Genomic DNA, 24035 nt, shown 5'->3' on the forward strand with positions numbered 1-24035 from the left:
TAAGACCAATTTCTGTAACACTGACAGCAAACCCAGTAACTACAGTTCTACAGGCAAGGAATAGCAAGAGAGCAGTATAAATATAGACAAAAAGGGAAGATGAAGCTGAAAAGTTAGGATGGGGCCCAATATGATGCTTGGATTTCATTCTGCAAACCCGGAGAATCAACTAAAGTTTTCTAAGAAAGGCAGAAACTACTGCGATCTTTAGGTAATCAAGTGTCTTGACACAGAAATCCCTTGCAGAAAAAAATCAGTTTTACCACTTGCCTCTATAACCTTAGACAAATTTTTCTTTAGCCTCAACCCTCACAGCTAATTGTGTGCTGCGTGTGTGCTCAGTCGCTCATTTGTGTCGAACTCGGCGACCCTATGGACTGTAGGCCCTAGAGCTCCTCTGTCCATGAGCTTTTCCAGGCAAAAACACTGAACTGGGCTGCTGCTTACTACTTCAGGGGATCTTCCCGACCCAGGGATCGAACACGCGTCTCCTGCGTTTAAGGCAGACTCCACCACATTAAGATTACCACATTAATTAAGAGAACAATTCGCATTGGATTACCGTTCCAATTAAACAGTAGTGATGATTAAACGCCCACTCCAGTACTCTTGCCTGGAAAATCCCATGGACAGAGGAGCCTGGTAGGCTGCAGTCCCTGGGGTCGCCAAGAGTCGGACATGACTAAGCGACTTCACTTTCACTTTTCACTTTCCTGCATTGGAGAAGGAAATGGCAACCCACTCCAGTGCTCTTGCCTGGAGAATCCCAGGGACGGGGGAGCCCCGTGGGCTGCCGTCTTTGGGGTCGCACAGAGTCGGACACGACTGAAGCGACTTAGCAGCAGCAGCAGATGATGATGATTAAACGATATAGGGTATGACACAAGGGGGCGCTCGATAAACGTGGATTTCCCTTTTAAGTAGGAAAAAGAATTTGGTTTGTGTTTTTTTTTTTTTTTTAATAGGTACACATGATCCAGCAAAACCAGAATGAGAGATCCTGCTAGCTTCAGCTGCAACCACACCTCAGTTGGCAAAAACATCACATAAGCTCACCGTTTCCAGGGTTACGCTCTCACCTCTCACTTTTCTCAATCCGCCACTGGACCAAGAAAATCTAACCGACCCCTAGCAAAGCCCCCGTAAACTCTCTACAGTACCACCCAACTTACCCCGCCCTTCCCTCATAGGCGGCTCGCTGATGATATCATATCCACTTCCGTTTCTGAAAGGTCCTCTCCTCATTCGCTATGGTCGCTCTAGGCTGACGCGTCCACGGCTGGCTCTGAAGCTCAATGGTTGCTGGGCGGGGCCGTGACGTCCTTGGCGTGGCTGCAGGGGAGGCCGCGGCGGGGAAAATGGCGGACGGGAAGGCGGGAGAGGAGAAGCCTGAGAAGCCGCAGCGAGCTGGAGCCGCCGGAGGTGAACACAACCCCAGCGTCGCGGGCTATGTGGGATGCTCTGAGCCTTTCTTTGAGCCTCCCGGGGTGGGGGGAGTAGACTGGGGAGAGAATGGGCGGATCTGGCTCTCACCCGGCCAGGTGCTGGGCCCAGACGAGCCCCGGGCACGCCCGGTGCGGCCCACTGGGATCCGGGCCCACATCGCCTCCTTACCAGGGAAGAGCCGGTCACTGTTCGTCACCTCCTGGCCCCAGCAGAGACCCTGCTTCCGAAGAGAAGGGAGATGGGCATCAGAAAGGGGGACCGAACTCGGGGTGGGACTCGGAGTGGCGGTGCCCGAGCCGCTACCGCCACACCGGAGATGCACATCACACAAAACGCACACGCGCGCTAACTCAGTGCGAGTCACCGAGCAGTGACCGCAGGAACTGGCCGCAGGCCGAGTTTCCGACGGTGCCGGCCTCTCAGTTACACCTAGGAGTTAGTTTGCTGCTCTCTTTTCACTGAGGAAGTGGACTGTCCTGGCCTTTTTCATTCCTTCATTTTTAAGCCTAATACTAATCCTCTAAGGGCTGGGTCGAGGCGATGGAGGGAAAGAGGAATACCTTTGCCTGTCTCCTGGTTTAATCTTTGGGGTCTAGGATTAGGGTTTGATTGCCTTTCTTTGAACTGTCTGCCTTTTATGTCCTAGGCTGTTGCCAGCCAGCTGCCTGCCAGATATTTAGGTGGCTAAATAAGCTAGTGTGACTCTTCCCTATTTGTTACGATGTCAACTCAGGTTGCAGCTATCTTTATTCTGTCACCTCCAACCCTCTAAATTTGGGTCTTGTGCATTAAGGAAAAGAAACATCATGTAATCTCTCAAGCTTTCCCGTCCCTTTGTCCTAACAAGGCTAATTTAACACGTGCGAACTGATACTGTCTTTAGAACGTTTTAAGTACCACACTGTCCTAATTCTTCAAGTCTTATCCCTGAAAGTATTTAATATGAGATAATACATAAAATTAGTAGTATATGAAGGTAACTGTTAGGACCTCCTAACAAGTTTGATGTGAATTAACTTGGGAACGAAATTGAAAAAAGTGTAGTATTTGGTTACTTTGGACCCAGAATTTCCTTTTTTAAAAATACATAAGGTGCTATTAGTTGAGCCTAAACTCCTTTCACCGTTTCCACTCCCCTCCCTTCTTTTTTGTTGTTGTTTTACTAGTAAAACAGCTTATGAAACAACAGTTTAAACCGTTTAGTACTACCTCTTTAGCGGCTTTTTGTGGCCAAAATTGGAACTTAGCAAGTAAAATTACAATTAAAATTAGTTTGAGGAAAAACCAAGATCTGTAGCCTAAAAAGCCTTATCTGACTTTTAGACTACCGTTTAAGAATGGTTTTTTGTCTTGAATGAGAGTATCTGTGTTTAATGTGAGCGAAAATGTAGTTTGAGGGAATTCCCTGAGGGCTTAGCGGTTAGGCTTCCCAGGGTTTCACTGCCTGGCCTGGGTTCAGTCTCTGCCGGGGGAACTGAGATTTCACACCTCACTTGGCTGAAGTTGCCGAAACAAAACAGAAAAATGTACCATAAGTGTCAGAATAATTCCACTGTGTAATTTATCCACCACCCTTTCAGTTAGGGATAATTTATTCAGTAGTATGAATATTGGTGTTTCTGTGTTAGCATATTTTTGTCATGAGCGTGATACAAAATTACCTTTTTTACTAAATTGCTATCAGAAGTTGTCTCCTTGTTAGTGACTTAGGCTGATACTCTTTAATAACGTCTACATAATTGCCTTGAGTGTGCTTTCCTTTATAAAATAGTAGTTACATGTTAACCATTTTTGAATGACATGTTTTTAATGAAGTTGTGCCAAAAAACATAGTTAAAACATTCACGCCATCCATGGATATTGCTAAATTGATAAAATTTTATGGCAAGTAGGCAGTATTTAACACTTAGCCAGTTTGTATTGGGGGGGCGTATCTAGGGATTTTTCTGATTTTTAACTCCTACTGAACAGTCCCTTAAATTGGAAATATAAGTATTTTTTTTAAGAAGTTAACATGAATTTATATTAATAAGAGAAGCTACTTACTTGAACTAACTGCTCTCACCTTTAAGGGGAGGGATAATGTTAAGGGTTAGGCTTTGGATAGCTTTTCTCTTTTTTCTTCCCTTTGGCTAAATTTTTGTAGCTCCTTGAAATAAGTAGAAATTTTAGAGCTATTCATGTTGTAATCATACTCACCTCAAGCTATTTTATGTTTCTAATAACTATGTTAATGAAATTGATGTTTCTTCTGTCAAGAGGGTCTTGAATATATTCTCATTTAAACTGCACACCAGTCCTATTAGAGATGTGGATATACTCTTTTTTTCAGACAAAGAAGCTACCAGAATGCAAATGGGTCAGGAAGGGTATCCTTATGGACTTAAAACTTACTAGGTAATTTTTTCAAAGTAAGGTACCTTTTTTACTCCCAAGGCCCACCTCTCCTCCTCAACTAGTCAATGAAAGACGAGAAAAAAAGAAATGCTAGTACTGTGTGTAGTTTGATTTCACATTAACTAATCTACACATTTTATTTGCTCAGAATACAAACTAGATAAAATCTCTTATTTAGATACTCCTTGATAAAAAATCTAATAATTTAATAACTGTCCATGTTTAGTATAAAGTGATTTATTTTTTTAAAACTGCATATTTTTTCACTCTTTAAAATGTAAGTCACATTGTTAAGATTTTTCACATTACTAATCTGTGACCATTCAAAATTTTGTTTTCCACAGTGCCAGAACAGAAAACATCTCAGTAAATAAATTGAAAACAGCAGTTCATGAATACAAGCCCCACCCACCCCACCAACTGCTAGAGTAGTACATGTTTATTTAAGGGAAAACACTTAATGGACTTTAAAACACTTTATAATGGTCTTGATAGTTTGCCTCTTCAGATGACAGGAACACAGATGTGAATAAAATTTGAGTTGCTAGCAGTTGATTAGTTAATAGTAGTTTTCCCAACTCCTCTGTTCATGTTACCTTTTTCTAGAGCAGTAATTATAGAAATCTTCCCCAGACATCATAGGAGTGGACAGATAGTATTACGTTCTATGTATTAGCACAGATTAGTTCAGTTAGTTTTCACACTTAATGTTGTTATTAATATTATAGTAATAACTATCCTTTTCACTTTTCCTCATATTTATGCTTTGATTTTTCTAGATTCTTTGTTCCCGAACTATTTTTTGGGTAAAAGGATTCCTAGAATTCAGAATAGATAGGTTTTAAAAGAACCAGAAATTTTGACTAATGATAGCCCTTGAATCACAGTTCAAAGAGCAGAGTTACACTAGAATCAAGACTAAATGTTCTTTTTGTGCTATTTGTTTTGATGTTTTTCAGAGTTTGTGATTGCACAAACTTGTGCCTTTAGTGGTGTATAGATTACTTCTATATGTGAATTCACTGTTTTTTTTTAATGTGTTTCAATACATAGAGCCAATAAGTTTTCAGTTTTAGCTGTGCCCGTCGCAGAGAAGTAGTAGTTATCACTGTTTGGGTTTTACTGTAAAATTCATACTTGATTAAAACTATAAGGATACAGAATAAAATTTGGCATAAATGATTTTAGTGATAGACTGAAAAATAATGTTTGCATAATACTGTCTTTTTAAGAAATTCTAAATTGAATTCTATATTTCAAATATTGAGTAGCAATCTTACATTCTTTGGGTGCTTTTGTAATTTTATATCTAAATAAGTCAATTCAGACAGCCATTGCAATGCTCTTTCTTTCCTAAGGAAATCCCAAAACCTAATACTGCTTAATTTCTCCCCTACATTGTTGTTACAACTTTCACCCCTTGTCTAAAGGTAATAAAGAGTTTCTTTTATTTTCCTGTAAACAAAATCAAATGTTCTGTTCAAAGTGCTTATTAATTTACCTATCCCATCATTCCAAAATTATATAGATTGATAACCTCTTGTCCTTTATTACTCGTCAGTCTGTTTGATTTCCCCTTTTCCACCCATTCTTGCTGTTTGTCATGTTTTCCAAACTGTTGTCAGGGTCATTCCTTAGAGAATCTTCTCTTTCTCCATAAATATTCATCTGGTGTACATTGTACAGGGTAAATTGGTAAACTTGGGAAAGAAAATATTTAATAATCAGCCAATTTTCTTCTGTCTTGCTTCCCAGTATGTTCTTAAATAGCTTTCATGTGTAACGTTCAAGATGTTTACTCATTTCATTTGTTAATATAAACAAGCAAAATTACTGAAAGACATCTTGCATTCCATGTCTACATGTGTGTGCCTTCTGTTAGAAATTATCATTTTTAGCTCATCTGTTTTTATGATGAAAAAATAATGTGTGAACCTAAGTATAATTGTTGATCACTCTTTAAGAATAGGCTAAACAGATGATAATCAAGCTTTGAGAGTAGAATTAAGTTACTAAAGAGGGGATGACCTTGATGTCTTCCTTGAAGTTCCTTTCTAAAGATTGTGTGAAATGTTCATGAAGAACACGTCACTCAAAGTTACTGCAGGCTGTACTATGTAGTTTGGGACATAATGGGCTGGTCATAAAAAGGTACTTTGTATAACTAGTAGTATACTATTGAAGAATATTAGGTGTTTTATTAGTCAAATGTATTATTCTATGATGTGACTAATTGCCAACAAACCAGTTCATGTAGAAGAGTTTATAGTTCTTAATTTATGAAAAGCAAAATTCCACAGGTAATTAGATTATTATGCAACGTAGAGTGTTTAGTTGAAGGGTCTTTTGTGAACTCTATTTTTATAATTTTAAATTGCTCTGTATTTTATGCTAGTTAATTCATGGGAGCCTCTTCTACTGCCACACAATCTCAGTTCCTGCTGTATACTCTAACAAACAGTGGAAGAGACTGTTGGGTCAGTAGGTGACAACTGCAGAGGTATCTTCCTTATAACGATGCTTTTTGAGGTTGCTGCTCCCATCAATCTGCTCAGTAAAAATAGCTCATCTTGGTAAGTTGTTTCGACTTCACCAGGACCTGAAGAAGAAGCAGAAAAACCTGTGAAAACTAAGACTGTTTCTTCCAGTAATGGAGGGGAAAATTCCAGTCGCAGCGCTGAGAAGCGATCAGCTGAAGATGAAACTGCAGACCTCCCAACAAAGCCTACAAAGATCTCCAAGTTTGGATTTGCCATAGGTAGTCAGACGACAAAGAAAGCCTCAGCCATATCCATCAAACTTGGCTCAAGTGTGAGTTATTTTATATATTATATTTGTAATGGGTTTTAAGGATGTGTTTTGGAAACCTTTTATTGGATTATGATAAATTAAGTATAAAATGATACATTGGTGCATGAACTTATAACATGTAAGTATTTAAGAAATTATTAGTATATTCAAGAAAAGTCTGGATGAATTATAACTCAAGCTGTTTTTTAAAAAGGTTTGGAATATGAGAAGGAACAAATATTGTAGGCAATATATGACTTGTAATAGCTTACAATTTCCTAACTTGTGCAAAACCTCTGAAAAATAAAAATATAATATACTGATGTTAAAAAATAGTATCTCTAGAAATCATTTGTGTCGTAAAAGATTAATGTTAGTGAGGTACTGCTTAAAAAGAGCTTCCTGATTAACTTACTTTGGAGCTACAAATGGATGTTGAGTATCAAAACCTATGATAATAGTCCTTTGTAAATCAACTTTTGATTTCTTGTTTTTAGATGTAAACCTTGAATTAGTACTTATTAACTGTTGAGTGTCTGGAAAATAACTGAAATATTAGATTGAAGCATTAGACATTTGACTATTTCTGATCTACAGAAGAGATAATTTCCTGTAATTCAACTAAATAGGTCTTCTCTTTAAGAAAAAGGAAGTTACTTTAATAGCATATTGCTGTTGACTTTAGAATATGGTTATACATTCTTGTACAAGGAGTATAATCCTAAAATTAAAATTGCTTTGGTTTATTCATGTCCTGTGAAAATTAATGCTCAGTTGCTAAGTACATACAGCTTGATATCTTCATTAGGTATTCAAAGATTTTTAAATGGATCAGGAGAAAAAATATGGATCAGATTGCTACTAGAGTGCGTGTGTTTGAACGACATGTCTAGTTTTTATAAAGCTAGTATTCCTTAGAACCCCCGCTCCTGCCATATGCTGTTTTGCCTTCTCTTTTTGTAAAAAATTTAGTCTGAACAAAAGGCATTCAGCATATAACTTCATTATTTCATGATTCTTTTTCCTACTTGAGCTGATTCTTTTGGTTTAATCTGTTTTTTATAACATTGCATATACCCACCTGCATAAATATTTACTCTTTTTGATTGTCATTAAAGATGTGGTTCTCATGTACACTTCTCATATAGGTGTTCCCCTTGGTAATAGATTTTACTGTGGTTGAACATACCACATAAGTCAGATACTTATGTACTTTTTCTAAGTAATTGAAATGACTTAGTAATTGCTGATCATTTTAGTTAGGAGGGTTATGCTTAAAAAGGCCTATTCACTAAAACTTAAACTTTTAGAAAACAACCTTTTTTTTCATAAAATAAACAAAAGTGTAAACATAATCTTGGTGAAGTGAGATGTAGGATGTGAAAATAGTTGAAACTGTTGCTTTTGATTATATGATATGAAAAGATAGTCAAACAACCAGCGAATACTCGAGTTGTGTGTAAAACATCAAATACATGACATGTTTTAAGAGTAAAGGGTGTTTTCTAGAGTCACTATGTATAATTTCCAAATGAACATTTTCATTTCTTCAAAAGTACACACTTTATAAAGGTGTTTGTGTTATATAAGAGAGATGGTTAATTTTGTTTCAGCAGCTCAGAGATGATTTTATTGGGGAGGTGATGCTAGAGCTGACTTTAAATACAAGAAAGAGGCAAAAGGACTCAGATAAAAAAGAGAGTTTAATGCAGGGAATTCCCTAGCAGTCCAGTGATTAAGATTCAGTCCTTTGGCTGCTGTGGGCTTGTGTTCCTTAGTTGCAGAAGAGCGCACAGAATGCGCAAGGTACCTTATGCAAAGGCAATTTAAATGTGAAGCCACATGATGCATTCAGGAAATTGCTCATTGTTAGGAAGTAGTAGTCAAATGGAGGGATAGAAAGCCCCCCAAATAAGACCATAGGACCAAATCATAAAGGTCCCTAATAAAATTTGGTTTTAGTTTAGGTTCTAGAGGAGTCATGGAACTATTGTAGACCCTATAAACAGATTTGCGTTTTAGAAGCAGTACCCTGGTACTAGTATAGAGAATTAGAGGGATAAAAACAACAGAAGGCAGGAAAATGGTAAATCTAACATAGTTCAGGCAAGAAATGCTAAGGGGCCTTAGGTGTTGGTAACGTGGTAACCAGTAAGCTGAGAAGGCAGGGGGAGATTAAAGTCTGTTTAATAGAGATCTAGTTAACAGGACCTCACAATAGAATGTGCAAGTTGAAGTAAAGGTTTTCTGGCTTGGGTACTTCATGAGCACTTCAGTACCCCTCGGATCTCTAAGTGGCACTGTCCAGTGGCAGCCAGCTGATAGAGAAAGATGAATCTTGGTGTCTTTCTCAAGGTAATCTGTGCTTAATTTTAATGTTACTATGGGCAAGTGTTGATATTCATTTTCTCTTAACCTGTACTAAGTACCTTTATGTAAATGATATTAAATTATAGATCCTAACTAGAAAATCTTTGACAGGAGGAAAACAAATGGCCATATGATTAATAAAAGTAAAATCTACTGTTGATAACCCACATTTTCAAAAAAGAAAATGGATTTCTCCAAAGTTTGTTCTTAGTTCCTTACTATATGTTTCTATGCAAATGTAACGTTGCACCTTTGATGTTATTCCTGTCGTTAAATAAGCCTGTGTAAACATTGTGTGATGATATTCTTTTTTTAATGTTTCTTCTTCAGAAGCCTAAAGAACCGGTTCCAACTCTTGCTCCAAAAACCCTTTCAGTAGCAGCAGCTTTTAATGAAGATGAAGATGTAAGTTGATAGCTAGTTTTCTGTGTTTTACTTTAACCTGTTCTTTAAGGACAACATTAGTGGCAAATTGTCAAGTTGTATTAATGGTACCAGTGAACTTTTTTTTTGGCAACTCTTAACAGTTTGGGTTTGTGTGTGTTTTTTCTTTTTCTTTTTTAATGACATCTGCACAATCTGGATATTTCTATCAATTTGGTTGTGGGATTATTTAAAATAGACTTTGGGGGGCAAGGAACTTAAATCAACAAATGCTCATTATGAGTAATAATACGTATGTGTGCTCTGAATACCTGAGTAATAGCTCCCAAGAACAATATGGATAAGAATTATACCTTCAGAGGAGCACAAAACGTGGGGCTGGAGTGATTGGCAAGAATATTTAAGAGGAGAAATGTGCTGCTGCTGCTGCTAAGTTGCTTCAGTCGTGTCTGACTCTGTGTGACCCCATAGACAGCAGCCCACCAGGCTCCTCTGTCCCAAACATTAGGCAGGGTTTTGACAAACCAAGGAATACTTTTGTAAATTAAGATATCAGCTTTCAAATCACAAATGGTAATGCTAAGCAGCTGTGTTTGACACCTGGAGGTTTTGTAGAAATTTTAGGCAAGGATGAATATGGAATGATTGGATAGGTAAATTCAGTGGTTATCACTGTATTCTCCCTTGGACATTTACTCATTCTACACATTTGATTGGTTTCTGTATGCTAGGTAGAGTGAGATTAGAAAGATAAATCAGACATGTTCCTCTAGGAATTCAGCCTAGCAGTACAGGGACTTACACATAAAATGGTCCAAGATAAAATCAAAAGTACCTGAAAAGATAAAATGATATAAGAGAGTTAGGTGAGGAAGAGAGGCCAGGTAACTCGATGCATGCGGTGTTATGGAAAGACCACTGGACTGGCAGTTGGAAGACCTAGGTTCTTTTCCTGTCCTGTTCAGTTATTAACCAACAGAGAGCCTTCAACTAAATCAGTTTACCTTTTGGAGCCTTAGTTTTCCAACTTGTAAAGTGAAGTGATCTAAATATAGATGACAGGTTTTTAAACCATTTCTTAAGAGTTCTGGGGTTCTGTGGAAATGTCTCAGGAGCTACTGTGGTATTGCATACTTGGTCGCTCAGTTGTGTCCATCTCTTTGTGACCCCATGGACTGCAGCCCACTCAGGCTGCTCTGCCCCCCTCCAGGCAAGAATACCAGAGTGGGTTGCATCCCTCCTCCAGGGGATCTTGCCAGCCCAGGAATCAAACTTAGATCTCCCACACTGCAGGCAGATTCTTTACCCACTGAGCTACCCAGGGAATCCAAGGAATACTGGAATGGGTAGCCAAACCCTTCTTCAGGGGATCTTCCCGACCCAGGAATCAAATCCGCTAACAAGCATGACTCTAGTCTCCTGCTGCTATTTCATTTATGTCTGCTCTCTTATCTATTTGGTATTTGGAAATCCAAGTAGTATTCTGTTGAGGAAAAACCTTTTTATGTCCCTCTCCCTCAAAAACATTTTTGAAAAGCATCGACTTAAATTTAATGTTTTCTTTCATGTCTAACCAGAATTCTTAAGAGATTATGTAGCATTTTGACCTCTACAGATTATGTCAGGGAAGGACAGTATAGGAAGAAGGGAATACCATGTGCAGAAGTAGAAAGGCTGAAAATTGTAAGCACTTACATAATGCTTATTTTGAATATCTAACAAATTGAGTCTTTGCACATATCTTTATTTTACCTTCCATATATCCCTGTGAGTTGTATGATATGGTTATTCTTATTTTCCAAATGGAGAAATTAAGTTATGAGTGCATGAGTATGTGCTGATGCACACAAGTGTCATCTATAACTTAGAACTAGAACTTGGCTTTCTGGTTTCTCGTCCTGTATTCTCTTCCCTTTTTTTAAAGAAATTTTAGACAGCTTCAGACAGCACTCTTTCTGCTATAAAATGGTAATGATAGTTAAGGATAAACTTGTCTCTTAGTTAAAAGAACAAATGCATCTGAAATCTTCATCTGAGGACCTCCCTGGCAGTCCAGTGGTTAAGTCTTCGCATTTCCACAGCAGGGGGCGTGAGTTTGATCTCTGGTCAGGGAATTAAGATCCTGCATGCCTTACAGTGCGGCCAAAAAAAGGAAATAAAGTCTTTATTTGGTTTTTATTTTTCTGTGGAACATAGTTAGCCTTGGATATATATCTTAGTCTGAAGTATAGTGGACAGAGAACATGTTCATTTGTTTAATTTTGAAATTTAAAAATACTTTTTCAGTTCTCTTTAGTTTAATTTGTAGAATGTTCCCCAGTTTGGATTTGTCTGATGTTCCTTTATTATTAGATTCATGTGCCTCTTGGCAGGTGTACCACAGTAATGATGCCAAGTTGTCAGTGCATATTATATCAGGAGCACATGTGTCAATATGTAGTTACTGGCAATGCTACCTTTGATCATTGGGTTAAGTGGTGTCTGCCAGATCTCTCTACTGTCAAAGTACTGTTTTGCCTTTTATAATTAAAATTTATCTTGTGGGGTTATGTTTTAAGAATACATGAAAAAACCTAACTACTTAAGCATTCATTCATGAATGTTAACATTCATTGATGATTCTTACCAGAATCAGTTCTATTATGTTTGCCAAATGGTGATTTTTTTTTTCAATCTTTCCTCCTGTCTATGTTTATTAATTGTCTCACTTAAGGAAGAGCTTTTCCTTATTTATACAAGTGTAGCCTATTCAATAGGCTATAATGCTCAAATTGTCCCAGATTTGACCAGTAGAAACCTTTTTAAGGTGTATCTTGAGATGACTGCTTAAAAAAATAATATTTATCTCAGCAGTAATATTTACACATAAAAACATCTAAAAGACACTTGTCACATTCTTTTTCACCAGCTGTAACTGTGGAAAAGCAGTAAGGAATGAGCTTTCAAGATGTCTTTACAGTAAAGAAGACATTTTTGAGAAGAAGCAATACAGTGAAGTGGTTTAGAGTGTTTTTTTGGTGTCCAGCTGTTTTGTGACTTTGGACATGTTAACCATGCGTACTTCAGCTACAAAATTTGAATGATGATACTCATCCCATTTGGTAGGATTGTTAGAGTTTTCAGAGTAGTGCATATTAAAGCATTTAACACAACATGTAGATTCTAGTAAACAACTAGTTTTAGTTCTAAAGTATCAGGTTTTTACCAGAATTTGTTCTTTTTGCAGATTCAGCACTTGAAGCATAGGTTTCTTTAATGTAGTTAAAATGTTACTTTTTTAACCAAAATTTACAGTTGATATAAAATGTAGCATTATTAGTATCAAGTGATTTTAATATAGTTGACCCTTGGCCAACACAGGTTTGAACTGCATGGGCCTATTTATACGCAGATTTTTTTTTCACAAAACATGTGCTACAGTACTACACTATCCCAAGTTGATTGACTCCTTGGATGTGGAACCATGGATATGGAGGGCTCACTGTAAAGTTATACACAGGTTTTTGACTTGAGGAGGTTTGGGTCAGGGGTGGTACCCCTAACCACCCCCTGCATTGTTCAGGAGTCTGCTGTATCTATATGCAGTCATTTCTGTGTGTCTCTTTTTTTCCCAGAGTGAACCAGAGGAAATGCCTCCAGAAGCAAAGATGAGGATGAAGAATATTGGAAGGTATAATTTTTATATAATATTGTAGAAAATTATAGTGAATGTAAAGCAAGAATAAATTGCACATAGTCCATTAGTGTTCAAGCTTTTCTTACATATTTGGGCAAACAGTTTTGTTTTCTAATATACCAGTATATCGCTCCTGATAAGAGAAAATTAGTATTTTAAGAAAAAATAGCAACAATATAATGCTATTTCTTTTCAGATACGTGTAATCTATATTTCTTCAAGTAAACAGAAATGTTTCCGATTTAAAATTTTTTTCAGGTATAAGGAAATGGCTTTCACTCATCTCACTTATAGTATCATTCCCACCACTTAATCTTGATTGTATGTGCTCCTTTTTCCTTGGTAATATAGATGCTAAATATCAAAACAAGATAAAAACCATCTTTAAATTTTCCTCTGTTTGTTATTATGGAAATAACATTAATTTCAGATCAACATGATATTCAGTTTCTTGTCTTTGTGCATAAATGGATAACTCAGAGGTTAGTAAGGAAGCTGCGCTTCAAAACAGCCTCTACCATGCCCCCATTTCTAGCAAATGTATATTCTACCAAGAACTAAATGTTAAGTCTTTCAGCATCAGTCTTAAGACTCTGCCTTTGGTTCCAATGGGAACAGTCCCAGTGGCTGTCTGCCGGCCTCCCTTTCATACAAGACTCTAAAGTAAAAAATACATCTGACATTATAACCAAAATATAAACCAAATCTATACCTGCATATATCTAAACATTTAGAATCAAAACATGTTCATAATATGACAACCATTTTACATGTGATACATCTTCATTTTTTTTTCTATTTCATTTTTTGTAAATACTGTTGGCAAGTCACCAAATTCATTTAATGACCCTGTTAACGGGTCACATGGAGAAGGAAATGGCAGCCCACTCCAGTATTCTTACCTGGAGAATCCCATGGACAGAGGAGCCTGGCGGGCTCCATGGGGTTGCAAGAGTCAGACATAACTTAGCAAATAAACCACAGTGGGTTACAATCAACTGTTTTTAAAACTATAGTGGTTGCCACCTTTAGCTGTTTATCAGAATCACCTTAAATGTTTGTTAAATCTACAAATTTACCTGGCTCCTCCTCAGGCCCACTGAATCTGAAATTTTAGGACTGGGTCTGTGGAAAGGGTATTTTTAAAAACATCTGTTGCAGCTTCTGATGTTTGGCCTCCATTTATAATGGGTGCCAAACAGACATTTTGAAAGAGTTAAAAACATGGCCCAAAAGTCATTATATAACGTTTTAAATAAATTTCTTTCTTTTAACACAGGGATACACCAACATCAGCAGGACCAAATTCCTTCAATAAAGGAAAGCATGGGTTTTCTGATAACCAGAAGCTATGGGAGCGAAATATAAAATCTCATCTTGGAAATGTCCATGACCAAGACAATTAAATGATGTGTTTTGAAATTGGGGTGTGGGGTGGGTGTAAAGTTAAAAGGAACAGTTTCCTTTTTTAAGGAATGGTATAAGACTATCTTTGGAGCCGCCTTTTTTTTCGTTTTCTTTTTTTTAAATATTGAGTGATACACTAATAAATGAGAATTTGAAATTAGAGGTAATTTATGTTTTATATACAGATTTCAAGACATTTACTAATTTTGTAGTTTCATGTGATTAGTTTCCAAAGGTTACAGATACTAAAAAATTCAGAAATGGTACCTTTCTAAGAATTGCATATTTTTTTAGATACAACTATTAGCACATTAGGAGGGAAGCAAAAAGTTGTCTATTTAAACTGTAGGCAGTTACTCTCTAACTTAACTCCCTTATTAACCTAAACTTGTCTGGCTCCCAGGAACAGCCTTATAGAGAAGGGAGTATTGTATTGGGAGGAAAATGTTACTGGACTATTGACTGAGAAAGTAAATTAGATAAAATACAGCTTTTTTTTTTTTTTTTTTTCCCCTAATGGGCATTTGTTTAGTTTCACATCATCATTAACTAGTTATTGCATTGCTATCAGTGGATACAGATGCTTAAGCTCTTTAGAAAGAACATTTTAAAATTTTATGTAAACTGTTGAGTATTTAAAATAGCCCACTTCATTTTAAGGGTCTTGTCTACCTTCATTAGTCTTCAAAGAACAGACATTTGCTACCAAAGTAAATCCGTATTTTGAATGTGCTTCTCTTGATTTTTGTTATTAGCCAGTTCCTGTAAGCATTTCCACCAGATCTTGAGGCAAATCATAAGGAAGCTGTTTCTTTTAAAATAACAAACCACCACCAAAAATTTAAATGTACATAATAGTTAAATGTTTGGCTGTTCTTATTTTTTAAAGGGTATAAACACCAAAAAAAAAAAGGTGGGAGGGAGCAACATTGTATGACGATGGAAGATAAGAAAGATGCACTTTCTGTAATTTTATCAAAGCATTTATGTTACTAACTTGTGAAATCCAATTTGATTTGAACTTATTAACAGGAATTCTTATTTAGCACAAAAATATGGTTTACTTTAACTGTATACTTGCTAACCAGTGGCCTCTCAAAAGCACATTTTAGATACTGAAAATGAAAGAAAATGCATCTTTAAACATATTTTATGGAATCTTCGACCACATATACTTTGTTAATCTATGTGTTGTAGGATTGTGTTTATTTTGTATTTTTGTATTGTATATGAATTCTTTTTTAATGTGACAGTTAAACACATCTTTTAAAGCATAGACACACATAGAAAAAACATACGGTATAATGATTTCCTTGAAGACTACAATGTTAGATTTGGAGGCAGCTTCAGACTGATTGGTGGTAACTACTTGCTGAGCTCTTTAAATAAGTAATAACTCCAGAGAAGCAGCCTGTATATATTCCTAATCCTTTGTTCACTTGCATTTGAGTTTAGAATAAGCCCCAAGTAAAACAATGGAAGTGTATATAGAACTATTAGTTCTTACTTACATGATTTAATTATATCAAGATAAATGAATTTAACTTGCTTTAATGTAGGCAGACTTTCCATTTTTGTTCATTCTCATGTTTATGTTGAAATAACATCCCTCTCCTACATTTCATTTTCTTGACTCAAATATCAACCTACGGTCAAGATGGGAGAGAAACAACTAAGATGATTGTCTTTACTAAAATACCAATAAATTTGTCAAACTCTATTAGTGTTCTTATTTTCTGTTCCAGTTAATTGTTGCTGGGTTTGTTTGTTTTAAGCAAAGAGACATGTTGTTATTACTATTGCCCAGATTGTTGGCTGAAGTAATGGGAGATTTAAAATTGTTTTTTGGAATCTACATAACTGAGCACATAGTTTGAGAGCATTATGATATCTCGGGTTTGAAGAGACTTAATCCAAATTCTCCCCTCCCTCTACTGCCAAAATGTCATCTAGTGTGTGCTGTAGGAAGTCCTTGCCAAAGCATATCTTCGAAAATTCCTAAGTGTTAGAAGGTATTCTGTTACTAGTGGCTGCCATTGAGTATCTCTGAATATTTTCTTAATGTTTACAATGCTCTTGTCCAATAGGTCAAGTCTTAGTAAATGAAAAGATTGAACTACATTTTAGAATTAAGATTCATTTCTAGTTTAATTACAAATTAAGGCTATTAATTTGTTTTCTTATAACTAATTATCAAGGTTAGTTTGATACACTGTGGAGCAATTTTTCAAGTTACTTTCTTGCTGAGATGATACTTTTTAATTTTTTTCAACTTCATTTTGAGAAGATTTCAAACTTAGAAAACATTGCAAAAATATATGAAGTATTTCCCATGTTCTTCTAGTGACAACATATAACCACAGGACAATTGTCAAAATCAGGGAATTAACATTATTAAAACACTGTCACCTTTTACTACTATTCTACAGACCTTACTAAGATTTCACCATTTGCTCCACTTTTACAAACTGGCCTATACTTTTCAAAAAGTCTAAGGTCGTAAAAGACAAACTCCGAAGAGTCCCAGATTAAAGGAGTTTAAGAGAGATGACAGTTAAACAAAGTGTGATAATGAAGTGAATCTTCAACTACGGTCTTTTATGACCTTAGACTTGTTGAAAAGTACAGGCCAATTTGTAAAAGATCTCCCAGTTTAGGGTTTCCCTAATGTTTAAATTGTTTAATGCACTTTTGGCAAAAGACACCTGATGGATACTCAGTGCATCTGCAAGCACATGATGTCAGTTTGTCCTCTTACTGCTGCTGCTAAGTCCCTTCAGTCGTGTCCGACTCTGTGCGACCCCATAGACAGCAGCCCACCAGGCTCCCCTGTGCCTGGGATTCTTCAGGCAAGAACACTGGAGTGGGTTGCCATTTCCTCCTCCATGTCCTCTTAATAGTAATGTTAATTTTGACCACTTGGTTAGGGTGGTATTTGCCAGATGTATCCAGTGTCAAATTTGTAATTTTTCCATTTGTAATTAGTATCTTATGGGGAAATTATTGTCTCATATTGCTCATATTTTTGCCCACTAATTGGCAGACATTCATAGTTTTTGTTTCTGGGGGTTTTTTCCTTAGGCTTTTTATTGAAACAGTTATTAATGTAGGATTTGCCAAATGATGAGTTTTCTATTTTCATCTTTGCTTCTACTTTTAGTAGTTCAAATTCTGTTCGGAAATTTCCATCTGCATTCTTTATTCAAATACTATGTTGATAATGGGCTCATGTGTTTTTAATGTTATTCCATAGGTTAGAGTGCATTACTATCATATATTTTATTACTCAAACTCCCACATTTGCCCATGCAAACCCCTTTGCATTGACCCCTGTGCCTTTTTGACATGTCACCATTCTTAATATTTTCTGGCACCAGAAGATGTTCTGGACTCATCTCGTATTTTCTCTTCTCTCACCTTAGAATCAATGATTTCTGTAAGCATCCATGGTTCCTTTCAGAACCTATTTAGAAGCCAAAATCTGCACTAAGTGTACACTTTGGTACTGAAGTGTCATTGCTTCCAGCCTGCTTAACAGAGCTAGAAAAATATGTATGTATATATACATCTGTATCAATTTCTAGATCTGTTAGGTGTTATGTATTTGTGTGTGTGAATTGTATGTGTATATGTATGTATATACTATGTATGTATCTCCTTGAGTTCATATAGATACTTCCATTACAACACCAACACCAGATTCATTCTAGTCTTTCTCCTTTCTTATTTATTACTCGTCCAACAGTAAGAAATCTGACTTTGACTATTTATAATCTTTTCACTTATGTGCTTAATTTCTAGAATACACAAGGTAGTTCCAGAGTTATTCGTAATTTCCCAATAAAAAACTACTAACTATATACAAATATAGTTCCTTTATAGTATTAAAAGTACATAAAATACTGGTTTACAAAGGTTAGTTATTTGCTCCCCCTTTTAGGGTGGTTGTATTACTCACTTGTAATGCATTTGTGTTTCATAATTCCTGCTCACTCCTTGTTAATGTTATTTGAAATATTAGCATAGGTCTAAAAGTTAAAACTGTACAAACATGTCACTCCCTATTCTTTCTCATTCTCTTCCTCCTGTCCTTTCTATCTTGTTTGCACCTATCCCCTATAAGTAATCCATCTTTGGTTTATCCTTGTTTCCTTTTGAATAAATAAATAAATTGGTGTTTATTATATCTGATTTCTTACATGAAATGTAATATAGTTAATCCTATCCTCTCCACCCCGCCCCACCCTTTATAGTATATCCTGGAAACTATGCCAGTTCATGGAGATCTTTCTCAAAAAAAATTTTTAAAGGCTGCATAATACTCTACTGTGGGAATATACCATAGTCAGTGCAATTATTCTTATTTGTATGGGCATTTAGGTCATTCCCAATGTTTTGCCATTACAGTGCTGTAATTGAATAACCTGTACACGTGTATTTTTTTATTGGGATGTATCTTCCTTCAGGTAAACTCCCAGAAGTAGGATGCTGGGCCAAAAAATATATATGCATATACATATGCATATCTATTCTTATTAGATATTGTCAAATTCTCCTTAAGGATTGTACCAGTTGGTTTCCCCACCAGAAATGTATGAGTGCCTCTTCCCACAGCCTTGCCAGCACAATGTGTTTGCCATGCTTTTTTAATTTTTGCCATCTCTGATAGGTTTTTTAAAATGGGATGTTAGAGTAATTTTAATTTGCATCTCTCTAGCTATGAGTGAGATTGAATATCTTTTCATAGGTTTAGGGGAAGTTTGAGATTCTTTTTATGAATAGCCTATTTCATTCCATTTTATTATTGGGTTTTTGGTCTTTCTCAAATTTTAAGAATCTGTCATTTTTTAACTTTATATATTCTGTAAATATTCTATCCCAATTATTAGTTGCCTCTGGCTTTAATTATGGAGTTCTTTGTAATACAGAAAGCTTCCTTTTATATATAGTGAACTTTGCTTATTGATTTTCAATTTTGTTAGTAGTTATAAAGACTTTCTCTATACTGAAGTCAAAGATGCGTTCATGTTGTTTTTGTAGTGCTTCATTTTAAAATGTATTGTTTCATTTTAAAATTTAAAGATTCCTCATCCACTTGGAGTATATTCTTGTGCATTTTTGAGGTCAAGATCTACTTTTAGTTAAATCTTTATGATATTAAGCCATCCTAATCAGAAGTAGTGTGCTTTTGTATTTTTGGGGTGTTAAATTTTTTCTCATAGGTTTTGCATATTTCTTGTTAAACTTCTTCCTAAATAGTCAGTCATCTTTGTTGCTATTAAAATGAGGTTTTCTCTATCATGTGCTGGTTATTTCAGGATATGAAGGCAGTTTCTATATGTTAATTCTGTCTCCTGCTATCTTACTAAATTCTTCAGAGTTTTATCATTGATTCTCAAGAATTTCCTAGGTGTACCATAATATCATTTGCAAAGAGATGACTTTTATCAATTTTTGTGGTTATTTTTCTTGTCTAATTGTATTCCTTAATACCTCTAATACAATATTGTACAGTAGTAGAATAAATGGATATCCTTGCTTTATTCTCAGAGCAATGTCTCCAGGGTTTTAAATAAGCCCCTGACTTTAGGACCAAGGTAAACATGTTAAAAACAAAACATAAATTCCTAATTTTTAAAAAATAAAAGATTTGGCTGTGCCAGGCCTTAGTTACAACATGCTGGATGTTCAGTCTTTAGTTGCAGCATGTGAACTCTTAGTTGCAGCGTTTGTGATCTAGTTCCCTGACCAGGGATAGAACCTAGACTCCCTGCATTGGGAGCATGGAATTTTAGCAACTTGACCACCAAGGAAGTCCCCATAAATTCCCAGCTCTCCTAAGAGCTTTTATCAGAAGTAGGTGTTGAATTTTTTTGAAAGATTCTTCAGCATTTTATCAGTGAGGGCAAACTAATACAAAGAATTGTTAACATCAGAACTCTCAGGTGTAGAAGTAGCAACTGCAGGTAGAAACTGACTACCCACAAGGCTGAGAGAATAAGTGAATAAGGGAAAGACATCTCAGAGGAGGGGCCCAGAGGCAGAAATCAGATCTTTGAGGAGATAACAGCTGCTAGTTTCAGGGAAGAGCAACATACCAAGCTTCCCATCGCCACAGTGAAGACAAATTTTGGAAACTCATGATTGAACTTCTGCATGAAAAGTCCCTTGGTGATATGTAGCCCTTTACCCCCACAAGAATCCACTGTTAGTAATAATTGGTTTTAGTTATTTACATTTTACTTCATTTCCCTATAGTTTCCAAATTTTCTATGTTTATCCCACGTTACTTTGATAACTGGAGAACTGAGTGGGGAATAGAGGTATCTCTAAATAAGGTAAATTAGCTGTCATGCTTGGGCCTCACGGATGTGAGAACTTTTCAGACCAAAAGCCTTGGGCTACATCACAATAAACACCTACTAAATTATTGCACGTGGACATAGAACTCTTATTCACATCTTGTGTTTTTTTAATGTAGATGTTCTGTTCTAAACTTTGTTTTCTTGTAAGTATAAGTCCTCTTTGGGAGTGTCTTATTTTTCTTATCAGCTGAATTCACATTGCTTAATATTTAGAAAAAAAAGTTGTATACTATGTAGAATATCAAGGATGACAAGTATAACTGATTGATGTCATCCAAATACACCAAAAATGAATTTCACTCAGAATCCAGCAGTATTTTCCTGATCTCATGATAGTTATATAGCTGAAGTTATTTTATTCCTGCTTTTATTTTATATATATATATTAATATATATCTAAATTATATTTAGATATAAAGATTTATATTATCTATTATATATATAACTGCTTTTAGAATTCCATGACTAATCTTAGTTAATGTGAACTGGTTAGATCAGTAGCAACTATGAATTTACCCATGTAACCATGACTGAAAATAAAGTTCCTAAATAATACTTGAAGAATATATAATTATTATGCCGTGATTTTAATAAAAAGAAATATTGTATCAACATTCACACAACTAAGATCATGGCATCTGTTCCCATCACTTCATGGCAATTAGATGGGAAAACAATGGAAACAGATTTTATTTTCTTGGGTTCCAAAATCATTGCAGATGGTGACTGCAGCCATAAAATTAAAAGATGCTCATTGGGAGAAAAGCTATGACAAACCTAGACAGCATATTAAAAAGCAGAGGATTACTTCGCTGACAAAGGCCCATATAGTCAAAGCTATAGTTTTCCAGTAGTCATGTATGGATGTGACAGTTGGGCCATAAAGGCTGAGCATCTAAGAACTGATGCTTTTGAACTGTGGTGTTGGAGAAGACGATTCTTGAGAGTCCCTTGGACTGCAAGGAGATCAAACCAATCAATTCTAAAGGAAATCAGTCCCGAATATTCACTGGAAGGACTGATGCTGAAGCTCAAATACTTTGGCTACCTGATGCAAAGAGCTGACTCACTAGAAAAAACACTGATGCTGGCTGGCAAAGATTGAAGGCAGGAGAAGGGGACAACAGAGGATAAGTTGGTAGCATCACTGACAATGGACATGAGTTTTGACATCGGGAACTGGTGGACATCCACAAGATGGTGAAGGACAGGGAAGCCTGGTGTGCTGCAGTACATGGGGTCGCAGAGTCGGACACGACTGAGCGAATGAACACCACCACCTTTGTATCAAGTACTGCAAAGAAAATAATATGGAAAGAATGCAAGTATTGATACTAATTAGGTAAAGTATTTGCAAACGGTTAAAGCAGATCTAACTGAAGATGCAACTGAGAATGAAAAGGTGTGTATGTGGGAATACGGTTATATAAGGAATGTCTACTTTTCCACTTAGTTTTGCTATGAACCTAAAACTGCTCTTTAAAAGAAAGTTAAAAAAAAAACCTAAAATGTGGACAGTGGTTTGACTTAATAGATTGACAAGGTATGTCTCTTAACCATGAATCTAATAATACTAAGTTTGATATAAGACCCCCCCAAATATATTTGCTGTGAGAGAATATTAATCTGTGTATGAACAGTTATATGCATTACCATACCAGTAAATTTCCCAAAACATCATTTAAATATAGTTACATTCTCAAAGGGTCACTCTGAGAAGATAATGTCACTTTCCCAGTTGATTTTAAACAGGTTTGTTCTCATTCTATCTTATTTGAATGCTACAGTAGGCATCGACTATGAGATGCTCCAAGGAAGACAACTGGGAATCTTAAGTATACATTTTACTACAGGCCTTGCTTTCTCCAATAGGAGGAACTGAAGAAGCAGGCATGGGACTTCCCTGGTGGTTCAGTGGTTAAGATTCTGCACTTACAACGCAGGATGTGTGAGTTTGATCCCTCTTGGGGGAACTTAAGATACCACGTGCCACACTGCCAAGAACACAAAAAGAGCTGCCGTTCTGTGCCATCTCTTAAGGGGTGCTGGTAGTGCCATCATACTGAAATGGAGAAAGATCCTGACAACAGCCATCTCTTGTCACATTACACACTTTCATTACTAACTTATGACTTCCCTGCTGTGGACATAGAGCCACTAGAAAACTAGGAAGGTTCAAGATTAAGAGCAATTTCAGATATTAATCTGAAGTAATGTAAGAAAAAAACAGGGCAAGCATGAAAACTGGAAAGCCAAGATATTGGTAATATACTGCATTTGTGAGTTTATTAAGTCTTAAAAGAGTACTATGTTAACAGGGTTTCCCAGGTGGTGAAGTGGTAAAGAATCCACTTGCCAATGCAGGAGATCAAAGAGATGTGGGTTTGATCCCTGGGTCAGGAAGATCCCCTGGAGTAGAAAATGGCAACCCACTCCAGTATTCTTCCTTGAGAGACCCTATGGAGAGAGTAGCCTGATGAGCTAATAGTCCTTGAGGTTGCAGAGTCAGACATGACTGAGCATACATAGAAGCAACAGATCAGAGACATTGCTAAGGAATTCATTGGCTGAATCACTGACGGAAGCATCCCATGACTAGGGGGTCTGGATCTAGGTACCTGGAGAATAGTAGATGCTAAAGAGAAAACTAGCACACACACACACACATATATATACAGGATAACTTTTAAAGTTTAAGAAAAACCTTCAGTCAAGATTTAGGAAAATCCACAGAGGGTTTTCTAGGGGAAATGGGGTCAACATAAGGCCTAATTGTATAACAGTAATTACCACTGGTGTGGGAGTTAATGAACTATATGCCTCTTACGTGTTTTCACATCTGTTGTAAAGTGTTGATATGTATCTGAATTTACACTGCCTACAACTCATGAAATGGATGCCCGTGTGCCAAGAACTTAACAGCAAGGAATGAAAAACTCAAGTGGTAGATTTATATGCAAATATGTCAGTAATTTTTTTTTGTTTAAATTTTGAGAAATCTTTATTTGCTTTACACAGCAGTAAAATTTGTATATTATACATTGCCTTTGTGTGGGTTCAGTCACTAAGTCATGTCTGGTGTTTTTGCCACCCCCTTGACTAGCCCACCAGGCTCGTCCATCCATGTAATTTTCCAGGCAAGAATACTGGAGAGGGTTACCATTTCCTACTCCATGTCATGTTTTCTAGTTGGCTTTCCT

General features: G+C 36.4%; 1 protein-coding gene across 4 annotated transcripts; it reads left to right on the plus strand.

The window, feature by feature from the left end:
* Window positions 1-1313: 1313 nt before the first annotated feature.
* Window positions 1314-16190, plus strand: PCNP (PEST proteolytic signal containing nuclear protein). Of its 4 annotated transcripts, none has more exons than XM_027563281.1 (5): window positions 1314-1422; window positions 6440-6654; window positions 9334-9408; window positions 13002-13057; window positions 14343-16190. In XM_027563281.1, exons 1-5 carry the CDS (start codon window positions 1359-1361, stop codon window positions 14467-14469), a joined length of 537 nt encoding a protein of 178 aa, XP_027419082.1. In that variant the 5' UTR covers window positions 1314-1358; the 3' UTR covers window positions 14470-16190. The 4 variants fall into 4 exon arrangements, 2 of the variants coding, with proteins under 2 accessions (XP_027419082.1, XP_027419172.1); XR_003514728.1 differs by having other exon boundaries at window positions 1323-1422; window positions 6492-6654; XR_003514725.1 differs by having other exon boundaries at window positions 1334-1422; window positions 6239-6654.
* The last annotated feature ends 7845 nt before the right edge of the window (window positions 16191-24035 follow it).

The sequence above is a fragment of the Bos indicus x Bos taurus genome, chromosome 1 (assembly GCF_003369695.1).
Source record: "Bos indicus x Bos taurus breed Angus x Brahman F1 hybrid chromosome 1, Bos_hybrid_MaternalHap_v2.0, whole genome shotgun sequence".
Lineage (NCBI taxonomy): Eukaryota > Metazoa > Chordata > Mammalia > Artiodactyla > Bovidae > Bos > Bos indicus x Bos taurus.